Genomic DNA, 26,998 nt, shown 5'->3' with positions numbered 1-26,998 from the left:
GAGAATCAATCAACGTACATGACAATTGTTATTTTGAGATCATTATAGAATGTGTTTACATTGGTAGTTGCTTAAAAGAAAGTTTAATTTCCATAATTCAGATTAGATTGGATTGCATTAAATGATATTGACTTAATACAATATTACTCATATAATTGAAGCATATAATTGCAAATAAATAAGTATTGGCTTTCTTGGTTAATCAGTTTTCGCACAAGGGGGGAAAGTTGGTATAAATTGTTATAGATGAATGTGGTCATGTTATGTACTCGGAATGAATTACTTCTAATGAGCCGTACTAAGGGACAGAGTCCTATAATTGCTCTCAAGATACGCACTTCTCAAATGTTACTTGCTAACCAAATCATTTGACAAAAATTAATCATACTTTCTCTTCATATCTTGTGTAGTTGTGCCGTCCTCCATAATAATACTACATCCGTCCCTAAAAATATAGTTCTCATTTGACTTATTTGGGTCTCATATTAAAAACTTTGTTCATAAATTTCCGTTAATTTATAAGAGATTATATGATCATATTGTATAATTTATTAATACCAAATTTTTATAATTTTTAGACGTATGAAAATAGAGATTTAGACGTTTTAAAACACGTCTTAGAGACTGTGAAAAGTCAAATGAGAACTATATTTAGGAGTGGAAAGAGTACTTCATCTATTTTCTTTCTTTTTTTTTTTTTTTTTGGGGGGGGGGGGGGGGGGACATTTGTCTTTTTACACCATATTCAATATGTATGTAGATATTTAAACATCAATATATTCAATTACGGAGTGCACATTAAAAATATGCATAACTTGATATATTGAAACTATTCTTTACAAGTATTACAATATCTCACAAGAAAAAATCATCCTCATGTTTATTCAAGATTTTCACATTATTAAAGTTTATTTCTCCTCAAATTGAAGATTCCAAATTAAACAAACAAAGAGAAAATATGAGAATCATGGCAAATTGTTGATAACTAATTTAATTTAAATCGAAGTATTTGTACCATGAAAAAATTTGTTATATCATATCATATAACTAATATATAAAACTAAACTTTTAGCCAGGTCACGAGGCAGTGTCACTTGGCGTTCCAACTTTTCGTCAAGTGTCGCGCCACGTTGGATAGATTTAAATAGACTTCATAAGATAAAAAAGTTAGGTTAGAATTCTATTTCTACCAACATTATTATTAGTCATTACATGTCTGTTAGATAAGAAATTGTCACAAAAGCACATCAATTCCTAACTAATTTTATATCAATGATATATTTTAAAATTTGATATATAGATTAAAAAATTTATCTTGAAATTCAAAAAATAACCCAAACATTGCACGGGGACAAAACTAGCTTGAAATAAAGTATTTCAAAAAATTATGGCATAATTCAGGAGAAATATAACAAAGAGATTTGGTTTTATAATCAAATCTAATTCTCTAAATCATTTACAAAAACGGTCGAACCACCAAACATGCATATCTCGAACGGTCGAACCTCCAAACATGCAATTTTGCCAGAAGTTTATATTACATCTATCTTATTCTTATATTTTTTTTTATAGTGAAATGCATATTTATTTTCTAATTCCATGAGTAGTTGTTACCTACCAGTTTCCAATGCATGTTACTAATATCTTGATCCTTTGACAACAATATATAATTGAGATGATTTTTAATGATTGAGGATCATGATATCACAGTGATCATGGAATCACGGTGATATGTTTAAGAAGTAGGTCACCATATTCTTAAAGTCTGCTTAAATTAGTTTTTCCATTTGAAATGAATAAATAAATAAAATCAAAATTACTGATTTTGATATTATTCACGATATGCTGTATTATAATCCTTAAGCTATGTGCAGATTTGATTCATGTAATATATTACGGAGTATACTAGATCAAAATAAACTATGAGGGTTGAGGTTTTACATAGTCATTTTCCTTATTACCTTCAAAGATGTAAAACACGGGTTAAGGGCCTGTTCACATTTATTGAACTGAGCTAAAGTGAACTGATTGAAACTGAATTGAACTGATTGAAGCTGAACTGAGCTGAAATGAATATTTTATGAGAGAAGGAAATTAGGAACTGAAGTGATTGAAACTGAACTGAAGTGAACAGACCCTAAGTAATAAATTTGAATGGTTGTCAGATCAACGACTATAATTAATTAAATTAGTTTATGTTCAGTTCAAAAACTACCAAAGATCGCAAAGCCCCCTTATAGAAGAAGGATGTAGAGGACAACGAATCAAGAGACGAGGGTATTCATCAATGTCAATTCTCACTCGCGATCATAGTTTTACAGAATTACAATTGTTATTTGATTCAATTTTCATTGTATAAATTATTTCTGGTCTTTTTCACAGAATTACAGAATCGATCCCAATATTTCCTAGAATCGAGAGGAAAGTTCTAACCACTTGAGCTATCCGATCCCTCACCAGCTCCCAGTCACTCACTAAAGCACAATATTAAACATTTATAATTTTATTTGATTACTCCCTCCGTGTTTTAATAAGTGTTACACTTACTAAATACGGCCATATTTTAATAAGTGTTATACTTTATTTTTTGGTAAAAATCTACATTTTAATATTACATATTTCTTCTTTCATGGTTCCCACCCAAACCCACTATTACTTTTTTATTTGGAAAAATGGAAATAAATAATCCCACCTTTGCGTGATCTGACAAAAATAATTCCACCTTTTGATTATTATGAGACAATCCCACCTTGGTATGTCATTTTCTTTTAATGAACCTTGACTTGTTGGTGACCTATTATTGTAGATTATATGCCATGTGTCAAATTTTTATAGGTTCATTTCATTTTTTATAATTATATTTAAAGCAAATAATAATAATAATAATAATACAAAACAAAATAAAATAAAACCAAAAAAAAAAAAAACAGCCACCAGCCACAGCCACCAACCCCCAAACCCTAGCCCCTTCCTCAACCACCACCAAAAATCGGCCGACCACCCTCCTTAACCTTCGAAATCGGCCGGCCAGCATTAAGGTTGTGTTTAAGGGGGGTTTTCGGGGCTGAGATAGGGATTTTCGGGGTAGTTAAGGAGATTGGATGGAGTTTTCGGCGTTGATGGCTGTGGTGGTTATGGAGGTTTTCGACGTGGGTTATCGGCGGTTGAGTGAGGTTATAGAGGTTTCGGGGTGGGATTTGGTTCAGGGGGTGATTTCGACGGTGGTTTAGGGGTGAGGTTTGGGTCGGGGTGATTTCGGTGGTGGCTGTGGTGGTTTCGAGGGTGAGATTTGGGTCATGGGGTTACGGGCGGGCGTTTTTGGTGGTCTTCGACTGTTATAGGGGATGGGATGGAGGTTTTCGGGGCTGGGATGGAGGTTTTCGGCGGCAGGGTGGTGTTTTCAGGGTGGTGGATGTGATTTCGGGGGTGGCTTATGGCATTGGGAGATTCGGCCGGCGTTTTAGGAGGTTCAGAGTGGCGGTCGGCGGGTTTTAGGTGGGCCTAGGGTATGGGTAAGGAGTTTCACGGTGGCTGGGGGTGGCTAGTGGCCGGTGTTTTTTTTCTTTTTTTTTTAAATTTTGTTTTGCCTGTTTTTTTTTTAGTTTAACTTTTAGTATTTTGACCAATTAATGAGTGACATGTGGCTTTAAAAAACTAAAAAAAAAAAAAATTTAACTTGTTTAACAGGTTGTAGGTCAAAAGGTCTATTAAAAGAAAATCACATACCAAGGTGGGATTGCCTCGTAATAATCAAAAGGTGGGATTGTTTTTTTCAGACCACGCAAAGGTAGAATTATTTATTTCCATTTTTTCTTTTTATTTTTATTTTTTTCCTCTCACATTCATTATTTTTCAATAAATTGTTAATCCTATTATTTTTCTTTTAGTATAATTTTTTTTTATACTTCAACTATCCTATTCACCTCTTATTTTATTTAAGTCAATTAAATTACCTAAAATTAATTGCCGGATAAAGTATAACACTTATTAAAACACGGAGGGAGTATATGAAAACCAAAATAGTATAAATTTTGTTTTATTAATACATGTAATAAAGTCAATCCAATAACATTTTTTTTTACAGGCAATAACATTTTATTTGATACTCCCATATTTTTTTTAGCCTAAACTATTTTTGATAAGGCAAAAGCTAACGAACGTTCCGGGGGCGTTGGATAAGCTAGCTAAAAGTAGAAGGATTAAATTAAAAATTAACATTAATTACACTGATTGACGCGTGATTTTGTCATGCTTTCCCAAATTAATACACTTTAGGTAATATTTTAAATGTTTATCCAACGCCCCGAGGGCGTTTGTTAACAAGATCCTTTTGATAAAAACAAAATTTAACACATTTGCTAATGCACAACATTTTTTTTTAAGGTAAACTTTACTCCATACTCCGTATTAGTTAGTGTTGTAATTATTTTAAATAGTACTCCCTCTGCCCCTAAATTTTTATCCCATTGCAAAAATTTGAAATACTTTTAATAAGTGATAATATAATCTATACACTTATAGATCATATAAAAATGGAGATATAATCGTTTTAAAATGCTTGTTAGAGCCAAAAGTCAAATAAAGCAAAAAATTAGGGACGGAGAAATTACTCAGAAGCATTTGTTATGACGATGGCCAGAAATCATAAGATTATTAGATGAGACACTGGTTGTAATTCTGTGGGGCCTGCTTAAGCCCAACTAAGGGGAGAAAAACTGGTTGCAGTTCTTGTATTACGGAGGATATCCTATTTTCTTAATAGAAGCATTTAATTTTGGAACATATGTTCTACGCATATAATTAGTCCTGCAACTCCTAATCCTGCTTTCATTGTATATACGTAGTATGCATGTAATTATCTTGCTTTCCCGTGTCTCTTGCTCATACCCAATTTAGCATTTTTTATCCACCATTTGTAATTTATTTACACAACTAAAGATATCATTATTAAATTAATATGAATTATATACGGACCAGTGGAAAAAAAATAAAGAAAAGAAAAAGTGAACAATTAGTGATTGCTATTATCAAAATGAATGTTTGTAAAACAATTACAAACAATTTGAGGTGTAGGATAGAGTTGATCATGGATTAGTCGTGTCTTTTTACAAAACATAAACACCCTCATTTTAAATGAGCTACCTTTGAACAAAGGCCTTGTTTAGCAAAACTAGTAATAAAGGGTAGCTTTTAGCGACTGAGTAGCGAGTAGTTATCTAGGTAACGAGTAGTTGTCAATTAGTAGCGGACAATGTTAGTTGTCAATTAGTAACGGGTAGATGTTAGCTGTCAAAGTAACGTTAGATATTATAGTATGAGTGTTTGGTAAAAGTAACAGTTCATAATTAAACTATACATATACTTCGTATTATTTAATATAGCAACCAAAATTTTACAACCGCTACTAGATATTTTTTAAACGACAATCTTTTTAATGTTTGACAAAAGCTATCAAAATACTACCTCTAGGTCCTCTACAACTAATTGCTACTCGAACCATTACCTTGCCAAACACTTATTTTTTTTAAGTAGTGTTTTGACTTGATTAAAACGCTAACCGCTACTTCAAACCCTACTGTCAAATGGAACCTTGATTTGATGAACAATAGAAAAAACTAAATGAATCAAAGTCAAACAATTAATTAAATCGATAATCATGTATGTCTCAAACAGGCTAAGATTCAGCTTCATTTGGCTGGCAGCCTCGCCTCATTGACATTCCTAGTATTGGCATGCAGGTAGAGTGTCTTTTGAGACTAATAAAAACAAAGTGCAAGAAGAGCAATAGCACGCGGAAAAAACAGAAGGTAGCACACGGAAAAAAGGGGGCAAAATTAAGAGGAAACAATACTAAAAGACCAAAACAAGTGGAGTTGAGGTTGTGATGTTGGAATTGATGATCTCAAAATAGTGAAAACCAGTAGCACCACACTTCCAAATTGTCAAATGTCAATAACTGTTAAAGGACGATATCCCCACATCTCAAGAATTTTCAATAATCACGACAAATTGCTACTCTATTATTAATACTTGTATTTTATTACGGAGTACTCCCTCTGTTTTTAAATATTTGCTCCACTTTTCTTTTTCAGTTATTTTTAAATATTTGTTCTATTTCCTTATTTGAAAAGATTTTACAATATTTAATTAATTTCTCTCATCTAGTGGATCCACCATAATTATATTTTATTAATTTCTTATACTCTCCGCTTCAATTCTCTCCACTATTTTTGCTTTTTATAATTTTTTATTCTTTTACCTACCCCACTACATCCATATTGTATTATTTTCTCCAATTTCTCCTAAAACTCCGCACACGGAGAAATGGAGCAAGTATTTAAAAACGAAGAGATTATTATTTATTATTTATTAATACTTGTATTAATTAGGACTTGGACCACCATTCCTTTTTTTTTTTTTTTGGTTTTAGCTGTTTTAAATTTGTACTGTATATTACTCCCTCCGTCCCATAATTACAGGCAAATAACTCTAAAAAGTACGGTTTTTAAGGAGGATGGAAAAAGTAGAGGAATATTGTATGGAAAAGTTAAAAAGTGAAGAATGTTGCATGGGGATAATAAAAAGTAGAGGATATTGTATGAAAAAGTTAAAAAGTAAATAATGATTGTTTAGGTATGTGTGTATTTTGTATGAAAAATAGAAAAAGTAAGTAATAATTATTTTGATATGTGTGTAATTTGTATGGAAAAACTAAAAAGTAAGTAATGATAGGGTGTTATTTTTAGTAATAGGAGGAACATTTCGGGACACCTAAAATAGTATATTTGTCTGTAATTATGGGATGGATGGAGTAATAATATTGCAATTTGAACACCAGTCATTTTCCAATTGAAGGTAGAAATTGCAGGCACAATCTTTTGACTCATTTACTCATTTGTCATTATAGAATTAAATAAAACTCACCAACCTTCATTTATGGAGTAGTAATATTTTTTTTTCCTATGCAAGCCATAATAGCCGTTTAATGAATATGGAGTATTGTAATATTTAAACTTTAACAATGTTTATTTATTATCTACTTCTTTCGTTCTATTAATATTATAATAATGGATTTTTTGTAATTTTTATCACTTTTATTTGACCATATATATAATATGATTTATACATTAAGCAAATATGGTCATATGCGATATTGTTAGATTCCTTTTATAAAACACTTTTACAATATCAACTTTTTATAATTTTTACTCTTACACATTTATAGATATTTAATATATAAAACGTGTTTTGAGATGTGTAATTTCATCCTTACTGCAATATTATTGGAACGGAGGAAATATATGTTAGAGATACGAGCTCAAATCAATATTGGACAATGTATGTGTGATAAATTTTTCATATTGATATGTTAGAGGTATGAAATCAAATCTCTAAAGGTGTGTTCAATTCACTTGATTTTCTCTTATCTAAATTTATCTAAACTTAACTTATTTGAACTTATTAAAACTTATTTTAGTTGTAATTTGAACTTGAATAGTCCTTATCAAAATTTATATTTTCTGAACTGAATTTATATTAATTTAACTGAACTTATCTAAACTTATTAAACATGAAATAATTGGAAATAAAGTGAATAGAACATGCCTAAACATTATACTATATAACGACAACTGATTTTTAATTGTGATTTATACACAAAGTATAATCTAACCTTATGAGATATTGTAAAATTTGTCTTGACATATATTTTAACATTATAATTTTTAAATTTAAATAAATGAATATATTGATGTTAAAGTTGCACGTTTGAAAGCACAAAAAAGTTCTACTTAGCTTATTGCAATATCGTTTTATGAAACAAATAAAATACGGAGTATTATAATTTTCGTAGTTTGTAAATCTTATCCCAACTCTTGTATACATTAGGCTTAAACACCACTCACGTCACCTTAATTAACATGACAATCAACAAGCAATGCACCTATTGTATCAAAGTACACCCATTATTTATCTATAAAACATGATAAAACCTAATCAACCTTCTAAGTAAACATGGGCACGGGCCGTGCCGGCACGCGGGCAGCACGGGCCCGCACGACTCCGGCACGGCACGGCACGGCGGCCCACCTGTGGGCCGTGGGCCGTGCCGTGAACAAAAATCCGGATTCTGGCACGGGCACGACACGTGGCACGGCGGGTGGCACGGTGGCCGGCACGTGGGCCGGCACGCTGGCACGACCCGCCGGCATGGCACGTGGCACGGCCAGGCACGACACGTGGCACGGCCAGGCACGGCCCGGCACGGCCCGGCACGAAGCCAGGCACGGCACGGCCCGTGCCTTACCGTTGGAAAACTAGCCGTTTATGGCCGTTTTCCAACAGCTCTAAAACGGCTAGTTTTCCCCCCCTTTTCCCACCCAAATTCCCTATAAATACCTCATATTTTCCTCCAAAAATATCACAATTCATCAAATCATCTATTCTCTCTTATTCTCTAATATTCTTACTCTTAAATTCTCAATTCTCAAATTCCTACAAATCATACAATCTTGCTCTCTTTTGTGAAAAGAAAAAAAAAATTCCTACTCTCTTATAAATTTTACATTTTTACTATTATTACTTTTATTAGTCTACTACCAAAAAAAAAAAAATTGTTATATTTACATTCGGAAAATTATAAGTTCGAGAAATTATAAATTTGGGAAAGCATTGAAGCGTCATTGTAAGATCTAACTCAACTTTATTTTAATTTGTTATTGTTATTGTTATTATTATTATTATTATTATTATTATTATTATTATTATTATTATTATTATTATTATTATTATTATTATTATTATTATTATTGTATTCTTGGAACTACTTAATTATATAAAAACTACTTTCTATTTTAATTGTGGGTTATTTGGATTGTTGAAATCTGTCTAAGGCGGGATTTGGGCTCTGGACAACGTCGCTCCTAACCTCTCCTACCTGGGATCTCATTGATCCAAGTAATCTACTATTATTATAATTATTTTTAAAAATTTAATTTATATAAAAAGTACTTACTAATTAATTCTTATTGTTATTGTTATTATTATTGTTGTTAATTGTTACTTTGTTATTGTTAGTTGTGTTATTATTATTAATTAATCATGGCATCAAACCCGAACGTTTCCTCCTCCTCTAGAAAAGCCAAGTCAAAACGTAGGAATCACCAAACCCAAACACTACAATGTCTATGCCCCCCCCCCTAACATGCCCTTTCCCTCTCCTAACATGCCCTTTCCAAACACTTCCACCCCTTTCTTTCATCCCCAAAACACGGGAGGGCAAGAACAAATGGATGATATGGCTCCTTGGACCTAATTTCAACAAACCCAATTTCAACAATATGAATTTCCTTTTCCTCCTCCTTCCCAAGGTAGCCAAACACAAGCCTCCGGGTGGAGTGAACCATCCACCCAAAATCCTAACATATTAGAGTGGTGTACCGAAGAGGATTTTGCTCAAACCAAAAGAAAGAGTGAATGTTGGGCACATTATCAATTAAGTAAAGATGGAAAAAAATGCAAGTGTCGGACTTGTGGTAAAATTTTCTCGGCCGATACCAAGGGAGGGACGGGACACCTTACTAGACATACAAAAAAATGTGGTGGACCATCTAGTGATCCAACCCAACCTAAAATTTCTCAATTCCATCCACAAGGTTTCATTTACAATTACGAGAGAGATAGGGGTGAACTTGGGAGAATGATTGTACCTGCAGAACAACCTTTTCTTTTCGCCAAAAATGATGCCTTCAACAACTATATTAACCGAGCACTACAACCAAAACACAAAAAAATCTCCCGAAAAACCGTTCGATCTGCTGCCATGAAGACTTATCTAGAGTACAAATTGAAATTAGTAAATGAATTAGCTAATCTTCCTAGTAGAGTTTCTTTAACCGCCGATGCATGGGATGGTGGGTACGGACTTCACTATTTATGTGTTACTTGTCATTGGTTAGATAATGAGTGGATGTTACAAAAACGCATCATTCATTTCAAAATGCTTGAATACCCTCATACCGGTCTTAACATTTCACATCATTTAATGGAAGCCATTGATGCATATAGTCTTAGGGATAAAATCATGTCTATGACTTTCGATAATGCAACTTCTATGACATATAGTGCAAATTTGGTCAAATCCCAATTGAACGATGTTATATTAGATGGAGATGCACTTCATGTTAGATGCATTTGTCATGTTCTTAACTTGTGTGTGAAGGATGGAACAGAAGCAATTGGTCCATTTTATCACAAAATAAGGAATGCTATTATGTCTATTAATAGCTCTAACATGAGATATCAAGAATGGAAAGGTTTTTGCAGGCAACAACGGATAAAAACCATAAAAATAGCACCGGATTGTCCAACTAGGTGGAACTCCACCTATGAAATGTTGAGTCGGGCAATCGAGTACAAGGTTCATTTAACACTTTTTTATAATATGAAATTTCCACAAAATGCTTTACTAGAAGATGATTGGGCTAATTGTGAAAAATATATGCAGTTTTTACAATTACTATATGGTATGACACATTGTTTTTCTTCTGTATATAATCCTTGTGCTCATTCTTTTCTTAGCAATGCATGTTTACTTGCACAACTTTTTGCGGAACACCGATCACAACATGTTTATCGTGGATATCTTCCATCCATGGAGGATAAATGGCGTAAATATTACACCGATATTCCTATGATTTATATTTTTGCTTCTATTTTAGATCCTAGACAAAAATATGATGGCACCTTTTTATTAATTGATATTTATTATAGTAACATGAATTTTGAAGATGATGTTGAAACTTTTAAGAATAAGGTGACGGATGAGTTTTGTAATTTATATAGAGTTTATGAAAGTAAATATGGAACCGTGTCTCGATTTGCCCCTTCTCAAACATCCAAAAATGTAAGTAAACGGGCCAAAGGTTTATTTGCACAAGCTGCTAACTTGATGTCTAAGTATTCAGGTACAGAATCATCATCATCTAGGAGAACACAAAGCGATGTTTTCGGAGTTGCAAATGTACTTAAGTTACGACTTCATGAAAGGCATGGACGATGAAGAGAAGTTTGGCCTCGACATCCTCGATTGGTGGAAATCACAAGCCGTGAAACATCCAATTTTGTCGGCAATGGCTCGTGATATTTTTGCTATCCAAGTCTCCTCCGTTGCTTCCGAAAGAGCTTTTAGTGCGTCGGGAAGAGTTCTAGACGATAGAAGAACAAGACTAAAACCCGAAACACTTGAAATGTGTGTTTGCTTCAAGGATTGGTTGGATGCCGAAACTCGTTCTCAAGATCGTACTTATGCACAAAACGACGACGATGAAGGAACGTCGACTTCTTTTAGTTCTCATACTTCTCAATCCACTCAATTAGCGGATGAACTTGAACCTCTAGGAGACGAAGACGAAGATGAAGACGAAGGCGAAGACGAAGACGACCAATAATAATTACATGATTACATATTTACATTATACACTATTGTATTCTTTTTGTATTATCGAACTTCGTATTCCGTATAATAAATGAAGTTATTCAATATTCATACACTATTGTACGATTTTTAATTATCATTACTTATTTTGTAATTTTGTATTATTGAATTATCGTACATTCGTACCGGCTACCGTCATATAATAAAATAAGTTATTCTTCAATTTTTTGTGTTTTCGGATTATCGCACTTGTATTTTTTTTTATTATATGCATTGTTGTTTTTAATTCGTTTTTTTTATCATTTATTTTTTTTTTTTTAAAAAAAAAAAGAAGGGTGGCACGGTTCGGCCCGCGGCCTGGCACGGTCCGCTAGGCACGTGGGCCGTGCCGTGGGCTGGGGTGTGCCAATTTCAGGCACGGCACGCCGCGGAGCCGGCACGGCACGACCCCCACCCCGGCACGGCCAGGCACGGCCCGCGGCGGCACGGGCACGGCCCGTGCCCATGTTTACTTCTAAGTTCTAACATTTCACATTTGAGTACAAGTTATGCAATGATGGATTATGTATACTAATTATTGATAAAATCTTTAAAAAGAACTAACCTCTTTTCTTTCTTTACTCTCTATGTTTGCTACGAGTACTCGCACTATTGTTTTCTCCTTAAAGGTAAAATGTTTTTGGCGAAAATGGCAATAATAAATAAAAAAGGTAAAGTGTTTTGGCAGAGGCTCATAATGTCAGTCCTTAACTCTAGCCCGGAAAAGGCAGACACACCACATGAAACATCAAGCCCGCTTACATTTTCACATTGTTTCTCCCTCGCACGCTTAAATTTAGTGCTGTAAATTATTTGTACCATCAAATTAGCCAATTTTTGTGGTCCAAATTTGCCAAAGTCCTTTCAAAATCTTTTACTACATCAGTTACATATTATGTACAATTTTTGGGTATTATTTATGAGTTATAAAATATTTCAAAATTGTATATAATATGTATCGGAGGTAGTATATACACAAAGTGACACGGGTATATACGAGTAATACTTCCTCCGTTTTTTAATAGTTGCAACACAAACTTTTTTACGATATTTAAGAAAAGTAGGGTTCACATGTTGTAATAGACTTTAAAATGGGATGTGAGGTGGTTAGAAATATAATTTAGTGGGCCATGTACGAAATAGTACAACTTTTCCCCAAATTAAGTTTTCAATTATAGTGTGTTGTATTAAGCAAAGTAGGGTTCACATATTGTAAATAGACTTTAAAATGGGATGTGAGGTGGTTTGAATAATTTAGTGGGCCATGTGCGAAATAGTACAACTTTTCCCCAAATTAACTTTTCAAGTATAGTGTGTTATAACTTATAAGTATTGTGACATTTCCATTTAAAGAAAGTGTAGCAATATTAAAAACTGAAGGAAGTATAAATGGAGATAGGTGCATTCACAGGTGATTCTTCCTCCTTATTCTGACTTCTAGCACTGAAAATTACTCCGTAATTAACAATGTAATACAGGCCTACAGAGTAATGACTCTAGTAAAACCTTGGTATCAAACAAAGCCTAAATTTTATTAATACCAAACATTAGTATTTTGAAATATAATGAGGACCAACTAGTCACACTTTAGTACTAGTAAGATTTTATTTTAAAATATTGACTCAAGCAACAAAACAAAATGATCAACTTAAGTGAGTTTCTAAGTAACAAATGATGTACAACGGCTGCTCATGAGATCTACATCCTTTTTATCTAAATAAGTGGCTCACTTTAACTGATAACTAAATATTTTAAGTTTAAAATTTGATACTACAAAAGTTGCAGAAAATGTAACGGTAACATAATAATATTGCATAATCTCATTACTAATATATGCCACTTAATGCAGAATATTAGATTTATACTTCGTACAAAATTATACTTTGTACTAGATTTGCTGAGAGATCTATAGAAGAACTCTCTTCAAAAATAAATGTATGCCACTTAATGCAGCGAGCACACGGTATTCTTTAGTAAAAGGCGAAAGAATAGTTCGCTATGTGCTCACTGCGTGGCTGCGTGAAGAGAACCATAAATAAGCACCCTTACTTATATTAGTTTCCTAGCTTGGTTCTTTCTCTTGGTCCATGCGGGACAAATTTCAAGTGATAGTTTGTTTTCAGCTTAATATTCAGCAACGAAACCGAACCCTATAACATTTGAGAAGTTGATTACCAAAAACTGTTAAATGATACAAATCAACAACAAAATGCTCAATCAGGTTCAATCTTGATATCATTAGTGTATATTTTGTTCCACGTATGTTTCTGAATTGACATTTGGAGTTATGACAGAAAACTCTTTTGGTGCATAGTGCATCAAGCTAATGCTTCGGCTTCTTCTGAAGAATGCATCAGATGACATTATAGACTTGTAACTTATATGCACATCTGCTCAGTTTTACTTATAATTGTGGAAGCGGAAGCCGAAGCCAAAAAGGAGGGTTTGGAAATAAGTTTCAACGAGCAATTGGTTATTACCTCTCTAACTGTCATTACCCAAGATAGAGTTTAGATTGCCAAAGTTTTTGCTTACATGATGTTTCACGACGAAAACAAAAAACAGTAAAGTATCAGCAGGTTTTAAAGATTTGATGGTGGGATAGACTATATTTCACATGTAAAATCACAAAAATTATCACTCCGTTTATCAATTAATCAAACTGCTACTAGCAATAGCAATTTTATTAAATAAACCTCTATTCAAATTTCAATTAGCAGTTATAAGAGAACAACAAGGAGTCACTAGGTTTAAACTTTACTGATCAAAACTGATTTGCTCCTCAAAAAATTGACTACCAGATTTCAGTACTAAACAGTTTATAAAAAGAACTTGCTTCCATAGTCGAATTTACTCCAAAAAAAACAATTGATATACTTGTTTTATACAAAGATTTTAATGTAATTTATGATACATGCTTATCTCCTACCCTAGAATCAGCAATCCCGTTAGCAAAAAAAAGGAAGATTGCTAACTGTAGCTACATCTATGTTAATCAACGTCATAACCAACTTCAATGCAATGGAAGTTTTTCCGTGATCAATGCTACAAATTTTGCCTGGCGAGACTTCACAAGATGGCGAAAAAGCAAGGGATATGGCCTCATGAAATTGTTAACATAGTAGCATACTAGTATACAACAATAAATATCAATTGAGTTATCTACACCTCATTAAGAAAGATGAAGATGATAATGGTATGTATGGTATTGAAGCTGACCTCTTCATGAGCACTCATATTAGCAGTCTGGCAAACAAATCAATATTTGATCACACCCTATGTAGCTGGCAGTTTCAACTCCTAAAAGCAGCTTGATTGAAGTTATTTCTTGTTGAATCTTGCGTTCTCGGCAAGAAAGGTCAAGCATTGCATAAGAACAAGCTGAGCCTTAAAATTCAATTCTCGAAGATTGCATAAGAGCAAACTGAGCCTTAATCTTCAATTCTCGATGATTGCTCTGAAGTAGTAGCACTATTTCCATTTTCTGCATTGGAATGGCCTTGTGGCATAGAATTAGAATCAAGGTTACCAGTGTTCTTTTCATCATCTCCATGTTCAGATTCTGAGCTGGCATCAGTGTCCCTTTCAGGGCATTCAATTTGCACACACTCAGCAGCTGAGCTAGGCAAGCTTGTATAGCTCTCAGAATCGTTACTCCGACCTGAAACCGTAAGGCCTTCCTTTTTAACAACATTAAACACTATTCCATTATGGATTCTCTCTGGCTGCAAAAGATCACCTTCAGTGACAGTAATACTACTAGATCTGCTCAGCCCTGCCCGGTTACCAGAATCCCGCTGATCATGATCTGCATTCTCAGAATTCCTGTCGAGTGCTGCTCCCCTTGATTCCCTACTCACTGATTGCATTACAGCAGAGTTCAGATGTCCTGTAAGACTTTGCTTCGTTTCAGCATCCATGTCCAAACTCTGAACAAAGTCAATAAACATGTTAGCAGATGCAGTCCTCATGAGGGGTCCACCAGATCTTGTCCATGTGTTCAGATCAATATTTTCAGACTCGCTGTCACTGCTGTCATGTATGTTCCGGAATGTTCTATGATGACGGCTTGAAGATCCACCTGCTTGCTGAAAGGACGCAACTTCAGCAAGAGCCTCTTCATCAAGAGATCCTGTTGAGTTCTCTCGAGCAATACAGTTCCATGATGGTATTCTTTTTGAAGCATTAAATCTAACGTTAGAAAGATTTGGAACCTGGGTCTGAGAAGCAGCTGCAGCGGCACGCTGAGCACTACGCCTCAATTTACGCATGTGGTTAAGAAATGCAACACACTCATCTAGAGCAAGTTCAATGGCACAATTGGCTTTTATGGCAGAAAGCTTCTCCCAAGTACATCTTCTACCCTGGTTTGCTGCCTTCTGCAGTTCTCCATATGACGGATTCTGGATAATTTTTGAGTACTGTAAAAAAAGAGGGAGAAAAAAAAAATTTAATGAGTTAAAAGACTTAGAACCAAATACCCTATAATGTTTATTTCAGTCTCAGAACTCAGAAGGGGCCAAAACAGGAGCAAACCAATTCCTCACAATTAAAAAAATCCATTACCATAGTTAAGATACCATTTTCATTTGGAAAATAAGATTACTGCCAAATAAATATTTTGAATTATTACAAAGACAAGTAAAGAAAAGAGAAAAAGGCAGGATGAAGCAATGGGACAAAGGTGAATACATTCCTTTGAAAACAAGTGGTCAAAAAACATCCAAACGTCAACAATGAGCTAATCCATGATTTTAATGGGTTAAATACTCTGTTTCTTGAGATAAAATATGCCAGACAGAATTTGAAGCAACTGTAAATTTTCCAGATTTTTGTCCACGAAAATTCTCAGGCGCATAACAAAGGCCAAAGATATTATCAAGTAAAATAAGCAACTAAATTGCTGTAACTTCTAACAAAAGGCCATTGAAAGCAAATTATTTGAGCCAAAAATAATAGACTTTCAGATGTAAGAAACGAGGTAAGATAACAACTATGTAGTACAATTTTAGAAGTATAAAGAATTTATACTATAAACTTCACTGACATATCAAATACAGCAAACAAACTCAAGACTTATGTCAGAACATACCTGAGCAAGTGTGGCAGGCATCACCACTGTGACATCACCCTCCCAAGCCTGAGCAAACAATTTGGCAATCCCTCCCATGGGAAAACCTAGTTCCAATATCTGGTTGCATCTGTGTTTCACTTCCATCTCAGCCAAATGAGCAAGCTTCAAGTTATGACAATATATTATATTAGCTTCAAGGAAAAAAGTGATCCTGCTAGACTTTGTCAATCACTGAGTCTAGTAGTTGATTGAAAGTTTACAGACAGGAAAAGATATCGAATAATAAGGAGAAATGTTACAAGTAACACTAACTAGTTTGCAGTTATAATAGGGAACTGGAATGATAGAGTATAGAGTATTGTCACCAATTCAAGCCGATTACTGGGTAGTAGCTGAAGAAATGTCAAAGATGGCCAAGATCTAATGCTTAAATCCTAGCTTAATCCAGATAATCAATTTCAATATTATAGAATGTTATTAAACAACTTCTACATAACCCTGTATCAGAAGGATGTAATTCAAAATCCTGCCAAGTACTTCGTAACTTCTATTAGTCAAATTCTACAATATTGTCATGACCTAAATAAATCTGATAGTTTTCCAAGTCAAATTTACTTACATGGAAAGGGATTAAGTGAAGCTATAAGCTCAAAAAAATTAGGTGCAGATCAGGTAAGTTCATCAGTCCTATGGATTTCAATGCTAGCAGGAGGCATATTCGATGTGTTTGTGGGCAGCAAATTTTAACAAATAGAAAGTGCAATTACCGCAGCTAAATTACACATTGTTATACAATACAAAGTGATATATGATTCAGTGCGATAACAGGTCTTCCAGCTACGGATTTTGCCAGGGAAGTTACTTTTAACAGTTCTAATGATTTTAAGAATTACAAATAATTAAACATTAATGCAGGAAGTGCAATGAAAGCAGAATATAGCACAGAAGATTTTAAGTCATTAAGCAATCATATAAGTTTTTGTAAGTTGAATACAATACCTTGGCAGCAAAGTTGCCTCCACATGCTCTCACAAATTCTTTCATTCTCAACAATGGTGATATATGAGGGTTGGCTTGACTAACAATAAAGTGATTAACATTGAAAAGCTCTTTCAAATTCATCATGGGTAAATCGCTCTCCAAGCTACCATCCCTCCACCGGCGTGACGGGGTTGTACCTTCCTCGGGCCCAAGATGAAAAGGCGGGTGATAAGGTACAAGTTCACCGAACCTATCTTTAGCCATCAGTTCTTGGGCTTCAAAAAGGCCTGGAAAGGCACAAGAAGCTGTCACAGCACTCCATATAACAACATGAGGCGAAGTCAAGTAGTTCAGACAACGGGGAGGCTCATGTTTCCTAGGCGAGCATACTGTTATACCAAGAATTCTTCCGGTCATGTCGTAGGCCTCCTGGAAAGTCATATTACTTGTGAGATTCCTCAACAACATTTGAAGCTGCCTGATCTCATGAACGGCTCCTTGGGTCATGACCCTCTTTACAATTGTAAAGATACCCCCAATTTGGTCAAAAAACTTCAGAGAATGCCATGAATCCTCAAAGAAACTCTGAAGCTCAGGCCAAGATCTAGTAGCAACTACAGAGCACATAATAGATCCTACACTAGAGCCAGCAATTATCCGAGGCAAAAGCTTATGATCCACTAACGTTTTCACAACACCGACATGGAAGGAACCAAGAGAAGCACCACCACTTAAAAGCAAAGCAGTCCTACCAAAAGCATGCCTAGTCTCATGCATGAATGCAAGCTTTTCTTCCAAAATCAGCTCTTCTGAATCTGATTCACAAACCCTTTTCAATTGTAAAGTAACTTCATCAATATATTCCTTTATAAGTTTGGGGACTTGAAGCCTCCCCTTATGAAGCTCAGGATTACACATATTACCAAGATTCCTCATAAGATCAGCCCTCATACAAAAGATGATATCTCTCAATGACCCTTCCTGTCGACGAAGCCTCAACTCTTGGAGCTTGTTCCTCACAAGTTCCTCATCATAACACTCAGCCTCATTCAATTTCGGGGATTCTTTCTCCAACATCTTTGCAGCATGAGACCACTCCTCATATGTAAGCGCGGTTCTCATCATATTCCTCCAAAACTTCCTCCTATAAGCTATCTCCGCCGTCCTTTTAACATTCGTGTATCGTTTCAACACAAAAGCTATAATGGTCACCATTGCCAAAATCCCCTGAGGATTCCGGGGATGAAACCACGAAAACACTGGGCCTAAATAACCTCTAAACACACGCACAAACCCCATCAAAGCCCGAGCCAATTGGTACCCAAAATGAGACATAGACTTGCAGAATAGTATTCTAAAGGCAATTGTCCTACCAACAACTGAACTAGGTCCAATTGAGAATAAATCAATATTTGCTTCATTACTTATAACATCCATAATTCAATCAAATCTAAGCTCAAAACCCCAACAAGTTAGAAACTGATATATATATATATATACACAATACAACCACCTCCAAAACTTATGATCTGAGCAATATCAAATTCCGAAATTTTCCAATTCCCAGCAAAAATAATCAAACTTTCCTAATTCCAACAAAGGTATACTCCGTAACAAAATAGGATAAATGGTTTTCAATTCAATCTAAAATCAGCATAAAAATTCTTCTAATTTGAGGGTTTCTGATATTATAGCCTAATCAAGAAATTGTGAATAAATTACAAACAATAAACCTAGAAAATATTACCAAATATAAACAAAATTATGGCGGCAAACCTCCAAAATTGATCAAATTCCAATGTGAATCTACCTTCTGTAAGATACCCAGAACCAAATTTGAGGGATAATTGCAGAAATTATGAAAAATAATTAAAAGGGCAAGCTATTAAAATTATGGGCAAGAAAAGAAAATAATTTAAAGATGTATCGAAAATTGTGAAGTAGATAACATTACTACTTTATTCAACCGAAGCTGATGTAGATCACAGTCAGAATCAGAAGAGTGGATTTGATTGAGTATATTATAAGGATAAGGAAGAAAGACCTTTTAATTTTTATTTAATTGGAATTTTTTGCAGTGTTTTTTGTTTTCTTCTTGTGATTTTCTGGGGATTTTTTAATTTATTTTTACAAAAAAAAAAAAAAAAAAAAAAAAGATGAAAAATAAGGGAAATCCAATTTTTTAAAATTTTCCAAGAATAATGGTGATTTTGACATAAAATCCACGTGGATAACAGGATATGATTTTGCGAATAATTAAACGTTAATAATTTTAAAAGGTTCGTACTTGTTTGAATTTTAGCTGGGGTTGTCAAATATGAGATGCCCCACAAGGCAAGGAAACCATTAGTTAACGTGGAAGAAAGTTTGATTAAGGTGGATAATTGAAAGTTTAATTGAAAGTATAATTAAGGTGGATAATTGAAAGTTTCTCTCATAATTATGATATGAATTCAAGGGGATGGAGTAAATTATTTTATGCTATTAGGATAGATTTCACGAGTATGATACACGTAATATGATTTTAGATAGTCATAGAGTATTATAAATATATTTGAAATATTTAGGTTAGCGCTTTGAACATCAAATAAAATTTAAACATTCAATAAAAAAACTTTGAACATTAGAGAATAAACAATATTTTTATTATAAGCAGTGTTATTATAACTTTTTATGTGTAATTGGGTATCACATTTTTTTTCCTTCTTTTACACATTGAGCCTTATATTATACAAGTATTTATTTTTGAAACAAAATTATACAAGTACTTATTAATTACAGAGTACAAGTTTATTTTGTTCTCGTGAATTGAAATTTATTTAATAAAATTGTACGAGTATTTTTCATACATCCTCTTGAAGAAGTTTATGTTTGACGCATGACGATGTGGTTGATGTCAGTGTTGAAAAAAGGCTCGTAACTAAATATTAATGTGTCAAATTATAAGGATAAAGTTAAGTGTTTGTCAAAGTGTCATATTTTATTGTCAATACGAGTCAACAATCCTATCATATCATCTATCATATAACTAATATATAAAGCTAAACTTTTAGTCAGGACAAGACAGCGACACTTGGTATTATAACTTAAATTTTCGCCAAGTGTCGCGCCACGTAGGCATGACATATGATTTTATTTTGATATATTTTTGTAAGATGAAAAAGTTGGATACATTTAGTTAGGTTTTTTAGGATAAAAAAAGTTAGTTTAAGTTATATTTTCAATAAAATTTGGATATATTTTTAGGATAAAATTGTCAGTTTAGAAAAAAAAAATTAATAAAATTCCAATTTTTATGTATAAATTGAATTATAACTTTCAGTAATTATCTTTTTTTTTTTTTGAGAAAATTTCAATAATTATCTTATAAATTGGTTTTTCAAATATTTCAAAAAAAAAAAAAAAAATCACACGATATAAAAAATATTTCATCCATTATTAATATATATAAAGTGGTACGATTAGTCAAGCCACGATACAACAATAGTTAAGCCATACGATTAGCCAAGGAATATTCCAACTTTTCGTAAGTGAACCGGTAAGAACTAACCATGCATGAGTATGTGGCTACAAGAGATTTGAGCTAAAAACGAGGTTTCATGCAAATAGGGTTTATAATTTGAATATTGATTTTCTTTTTTTCTTTTCTAGCAAAGCTTAGAATAATGTGTGAGTTTGGAGAACCTACAAACATGCCAATATCAATAAACAACCTAGGCATCGCCCAAGCCACAAAACTAGTTCTATTTATAATCGTAATCTCTATTATATCAAGGGGTGAGGTATTGTTGTCCACCTAAAATACCTAAAAATCCCAACTCTTAAAATAGTTGATGTAGATAAATTTTAAATGTAAAGTATGCATCACGTGTATATAGATCAAGTTTCAGACTTTAGTATAGTATATTGAAACTAATGGGAAATAGAATGATTATGTACGATTAACAATTTGTACTCTTCTCTAGGAGGATTTCAGGATTAGTTAGGGTAACCTCACCCCGGTTTGTTAATTAATTTTTTTAGCTTTTGTGTTTTCCCACTTTCGCAACCTAAAAAAGAAAAAAAAATCTTCAAACTTGCCTCGAGAAGAACTTCGTTTTATTTCAAATGATAATTCAAATTATTTCTCAAAGAAGCCCAAATTTGTCTTACAAGTCGAATGAAATTAGATGGGCTAAAAATACAGTTCAAGTTCATCTTGGGCTTTGATGATGATTTTGAAACAATGAATGTCCTGGACAAAGCTTTACTCTCTCAATTTCTTCTACTATCTAACACTCCAACAGTTTAATCATTTTTAAACTCTTAAGTTCAACCGGCCAAACCTAACACGACATGAAACGAACATAAGAAACTCATGTTAGTATTAAGGATTTATGATATGTTGAATTAAGTGGGTCAACAATGCATGTTTAATGAAACAACTTTTAGTTAGTATTGAGATTCCTAACACAAAATTAACATAACTCAATCCGCCTTAAAAAAAAAAACCTATAACTTATAGAATTAATGATTAATATTTTGAACGAGGCTACCACTTTTTCATGTAACACAACACAACACAACCATTTAACTACAAACACGAATACGAAATGACACGGATCTACCTTCTAAGTTGCTGAAAAAAATCTTTTCTCAGCTTAAAAGGAAAACTATTAAAAGTTCAACTAGAAAGAATTCAAAGGTTTTAGATCTATCTTCCAATTATATACCCTCTATGTAAGCGACAGTGTTATGGCTCCTAATCAGATTAACATAGTTGCTACCATTGCCTCCAAATGTAAAGCATTTATGCCGAAACACATGTTAAGAGGATAAAGAAGATGTCTTCGTATAAGAGGATGTGTGGCACAATATTAAGATGGTCACCAAGTACTAAATGTATGATGGTACCACAAGTCCACATATACTCGCAAACTCAAAGTGTATCTATCTTTGTCATATGATAATACAGATTGCATTTAAAAACAATAATTTTGAAACACTACTTTACCGAACACTATTTTCCCACCTTTACTGAAATCAAGTCATAGAATAAAAACTACTAGCGATATCATTAGAAAAGGAACTATTGGCCTTGACTCAATTGTCTCGACACTCTCGGCTCACCGAGCACTCATTGTTGATCAGCGCTATGGATAGTATGGAGCCGGTCATTTCACCGCCTGCCAACACCCGATGGCAGCAACAACATACGAGTATCAAAGTACCAAGATTACCATTTACCAACCACCAGGAGTCCATACTAAGATTGAGATCTAAACAAGCTCCTTTTTTAACTTTTAAGGTGGGGTGAGGGTGAGATGATGGAGCTTGGGTTCCACATTTGCACATGCTCCAACTCTACAAATCGGTGATCCAGTCAAAAGGGCCCATCCCCTTGGCTTTGGCTCAACTCTATACGCGTTTTACTGTCGTCATTAGGAAACAGACAGATCACATTCTATATGAATACAATGGTCAATTTGTCTGCTTATAACTTAAAATTCCTTCTGCATCTAGAGTATGCAATGAAACATATAATATCATATTGTATACTAATATATACTTTACCATATAATAAAATCAGCTGGAAATAGACAGATCATATTGAATATACAATGGTCAGATTATAGTACCTTAAGAAACAACTGTGGCAACTGTCAACTGTCCATATACCAAGTATATTATAGTCTCCTCAAATCTAGATGTACATCAGATCTTCAGTCTTCTGACTTACCATAATCGTTCCACCGTCACCACGGAAATAATTAACAAATATACATAATAAAGGTCTGAAGAGATTATTTTAAGAGAAGCCTAGAATTTTTCCACAAATAATTAGTATGAATTATGAATGTCACAGCTAAATTACTACTCATGAATGTAAACTTGAGGTAAATGTAAAATTAAATAGGAAACACAATTGAGTTTACATAATTGAAAAGTATGTATAGATTAATACACATACAAATTATCATCTCAACTCATGTAACCGATATCAATCATAACCAAGCTAAAGAAATAAGAAGAAAGTGCTTATGAAAAAGTATACATTGCTACTCCTTTTACAAAGAAAGAGTAGGCATTTAAAAATTAGACAATGTCATTAAAGTGAGGAGACAAGTCTTACCTCAATCCCACTTGGCCATGCAACCATCAACCACGTGGGTTTGAGAAAGAAAACAGATTAACAAGGGGCAAATTATCCTAAATACCCTTAACGAAACAATTGTGAGTTGTAATAACATTGTCAACATTTTTCAGCTTGTTAATTGTCTAACTGTTAAAAAACTAGGCCGACAATTTGAGAAAGCCAAATACTCCATACTCCATATAAAGAAGAAAAAAAACATCTACCCCCACAAAATATTTTCTTAAGAAAAATGAAAAGAGAGAATAGCACACAAAAGAACAAAGGAAACCTCGTTTTCAAAAGAATGAGCACCAAGAGCTGAAGTTTACAGATAAAATTTATACAAGTCAAGCCGGCAATGCAGGCCAAGTCAATTACTGAATGACCGCCCTTTTTGGTTTAAGTCAATGCAACATAATATTACACAACTTACAACTATATCACGGTCAGTAGCACCTACTCAATTAATTAACAACACATCTAATGAAAGAATGATTGGTCTTCTAAAATAATTCCAATTATTTTCAACCTAATCACATTGAATACCTCTGATTTTATTTCATTCCAAATTACACCAGTCCATAAATTCACTTTTTCCCACCAGAAACAAATAAATCAGCTATAATTTCAGATATTACATTCACACCCATACAAGATATCACTGATTTTTAGAAATAATCCAAGATATACCAAAAAAAAGGGGGGAAATAAAGAAAGTTGAAATTTTCATCAGATTCCGCTAATCACGATATTCCCATTAACAAAGATATGGCTATCAGAACATTCTCAGCACAAGAGAGTTATAGGGAAGGAGGGATAGAACCAAGAAAGAAACTGAAAAAGGTGAGGTCAGTTAAGGTTGCAAACCTGGATAGGTTGAGGTTATCAATGATAAGGGAGAAATCTCGGTTTAATCGCAGTGTTGTAGCTTCGTCAGATGATGCTACTGTCACATCAGGATCATCTTCTGCTGCCATTTCTGGTACATCGTCTCCAAATTATATGAAGGCTACAACTAGCTCCAGTGCCAGAATAGGGTCAGTGCCAGCAATTTCAGGTAATCTGCAGTCTAGTTCTGCTGGCAGCAGCGATAATAGAAGTTCATCAGCAAAGTCCGCCTCGAAATTGAGCAAGGGCTCAATGCAAGAATTCTCTCATCCTGCAGGTGTACATAAAATAAAAGCAGAGAAAAGCTTGAAGAGGGTACCTAGTTTAAAGCAATCCAAGAAGATGTCTAGTAAAAAATCAATGAAAATCCGGGCCAGATATTCGCAATTCCCAGATGTTGGCATCAATTCAGATGAAATTCTGGACTTTAGCATCCTGGGAAATCAGAATAACACAGACATCATTGGTGGAGGAATGGAAATTGACCCAGAAAGCCTAAATGTCAGTGCTTCTTGTGGTCAGGATAGCATTGGCAAGACAGGAACAAAACAAAAGGGAATCTTAGAACGGTCGACATCGAGAAGGATGATAAGACTCAGGAGCATAAAATCGTCAAGGACAAGGCAGAGGCCACAATCCAGACTCAGTAGTGGAGCAACAGAGCTAATGTCATATGAAACAGAAGTATTCAGTGCAGAACCACATTACATGAAGGGCACCAGATCTCAAGAAAAAAGAAAGGTAGGCTTTAATTTCATCATTTCATGTCTGATTTTGTATTTAGTATGTTAGTTACTTGGAAGAAACATTGAAAAGCATACGAGAAAAACGGTAAAAATACATAAACAATGAAGCTTTTGACGCTTAGACTGATAAATTGTTTTTTTTGCCAGAATTCTGACAAGGGTTTGACAAGAACATCTAGTTTAAGGCCTCTAAGGATCTTAGCAAAGATTCCAAGCCTAAGACCTAAAAGGAGTAAAGTAAGGAAAAGGCCTCAGGTAACTCCACTGTCAGGAAAAGGTGTTGATCGTGCCACCTGTTCGTCCACTCTAAAGAGAACCGAAGTCCCGGATGAAATTGAACTTCATACAATGGGTCGAGAATCAGAGGGAACTTCTTCTTTCCATCTTTGCCCATACAGCTATTGCTCTATTCATGGTCACCGCCACCATACCCCCTCTCAACCTCTTAAAGAATTCATTTCTGCAAAAAGGAAACTGTTTAGTAACCAGAAAGGTGAGAAGTCAGACAGCAAGTCCAGGGGAGAAGTGGAACATTACACAAGTTCCACTGAATCTGATCAGTCAAGGCAGATAGTATCCGCTGAAAGTTATGCACTTCAAGAAGTTATGAATGTCACAACAAAGAATGCTTTGGAAGCAGAAGAGGATGGAATAGATTTTCTCATTAAAATCTATGCCAAACCCAGGAAAAAGTGGGCTGCTGAAGGCACCCTGAGCAATGATGCTGAAACATTAAATGGTTCCACTTATGACCAAATCAGTGTTTGGGACTATGACGGGAAACAAGCAGAAACACCCAGTGAGACATCAGAACCTGAGGTAAGCAACTACAATCCACATAATATGTGGAAAAAAAAGAAAAAAAAAATTATATCCTAAATCAAAAGCAGTTAAGTCTTAAATGAGTTATATTGCTCCAAGACAAAACATATAAGATCTGGTTTCCCCATCTAAAGACAGATTAAATAGGAGAACATGCTACTGCATTCAGTATTTTAATAAATTTGTCTTTTGCTAGGAAATACAAAGAGCAATGAATGATGTTCAGCAAGAAAAATTTGAGATCTTCAAAGCATGCAATGTTGACTCAAATGAGATAATACTGCAGCAGCCTTTGGAATTACCTGACAATGGTTCAAAATCAGTGTCTGGCCTTAAGGAACTCGAACCAAGTATAGCAAAAGAAGAGCTTCAGGATTCCTCCAAGGATACTTACCATTTGGCAAGTAGGGAATCTGCAGCCAGTCCAGGCGGTGATCTAATCAACATCCTTTCTGATAAGCAGAAGTATACAAGCATGTGGCAGCTGATCCATCAACAACTTCTTTCAAGTGAAGAATCAATGGACAATGTCCAGGAAGTCATTCAAGAAGATGAAAAAGGAAGTGGAGACGGAAACACTAGCCATGAAATGAGTAGCTTGGATCTAGAGCAGAGTAGATACAACAACAATCTCAAGGAAGATGTCGATGACCAAGTTGCAGTGACACAGAAGCTTGAATTACACCAGACTGCAGCCATAAAATTGGTACAAGAAGCACTTGATGCGATATTACAACATGATGCGGAGTCATATCATCAGCAGTCAAATCCAGTCCAAGAAATGGCTTACAGTTCTGTCACAGAGGAAATATCAACCCCTACAGCCTCCATTGAAGAAAATTACAGAGAAGATGGTGAAGTAGACGGAAGAGAGATGGGTTTAGGATCAGCAGAAAAGC

General features: G+C 34.3%; 2 protein-coding genes and 1 non-coding gene across 3 annotated transcripts; 1 reads left to right on the top strand and 2 right to left on the bottom strand.

Annotated features, from left to right (window-relative positions):
* Positions 1–13,373: 13,373 nt before the first annotated feature.
* Positions 13,374–13,490, bottom strand: LOC145583653 (U5 spliceosomal RNA). The gene has a single exon (XR_014100261.1). It is a non-coding gene; the product is annotated as a U5 spliceosomal RNA (small nuclear RNA).
* An 801-nt stretch (positions 13,491–14,291) lies between these two features.
* Positions 14,292–19,562, bottom strand: LOC145583270 (triacylglycerol lipase SDP1-like). The gene is made up of 3 exons (XM_081640481.1): positions 17,547–19,562; positions 16,566–16,709; positions 14,292–15,894 (listed from the first exon to the last, which is right to left on the bottom strand). Exons 1-3 carry the CDS (start codon positions 18,963–18,965, stop codon positions 14,905–14,907), a joined length of 2,553 nt encoding a protein of 850 aa, XP_081496607.1. The 5' UTR covers positions 18,966–19,562; the 3' UTR covers positions 14,292–14,904.
* Positions 19,563–23,509: 3,947 nt separating this feature from the next.
* Positions 23,510–26,962, top strand: LOC145581350 (uncharacterized). Its single transcript, XM_081638370.1, has 4 exons — positions 23,510–25,272; positions 25,425–26,096; positions 26,296–26,890; positions 26,946–26,962. The coding sequence occupies exons 1-4, from the start codon at positions 24,412–24,414 to the stop codon at positions 26,960–26,962; spliced, it is 2,145 nt and encodes a 714-aa protein (XP_081494496.1). The 5' UTR covers positions 23,510–24,411.
* Positions 26,963–26,998: the final 36 nt, after the last annotated feature.

The sequence above is a fragment of the Chenopodium album genome, chromosome 15 (genome assembly GCF_948465745.1).
Source record: "Chenopodium album chromosome 15, dcCheAlbu1.1, whole genome shotgun sequence".
Lineage (NCBI taxonomy): Eukaryota > Viridiplantae > Streptophyta > Magnoliopsida > Caryophyllales > Amaranthaceae > Chenopodium > Chenopodium album.
Note: the sequence above shows the minus strand (reverse complement) of the source record. Positions and strands in the feature narration are given on the sequence as shown.

Coding starts and splice junctions, on each gene's coding strand:
- LOC145583270 (XM_081640481.1), bottom strand. CDS start 18,965: ATGGATGTTATAAGTAATGAAGCAAATATTGATTTATTCTCAATTGGA. Junction 16,710..17,546: donor GAGGCAACTTTGCTGCCAAG/GTATTGTATTCA, acceptor CATAACTTGAAG/CTTGCTCATTTGGCTGAGAT. Junction 15,895..16,565: donor TGCCTGCCACACTTGCTCAG/GTATGTTCTGAC, acceptor CTTTTTTTACAG/TACTCAAAAATTATCCAGAA.
- LOC145581350 (XM_081638370.1), top strand. CDS start 24,412: ATGGCTATCAGAACATTCTCAGCACAAGAGAGTTATAGGGAAGGAGGG. Junction 25,273..25,424: donor GATCTCAAGAAAAAAGAAAG/GTAGGCTTTAAT, acceptor TTTTTTTGCCAG/AATTCTGACAAGGGTTTGAC. Junction 26,097..26,295: donor GTGAGACATCAGAACCTGAG/GTAAGCAACTAC, acceptor GTCTTTTGCTAG/GAAATACAAAGAGCAATGAA.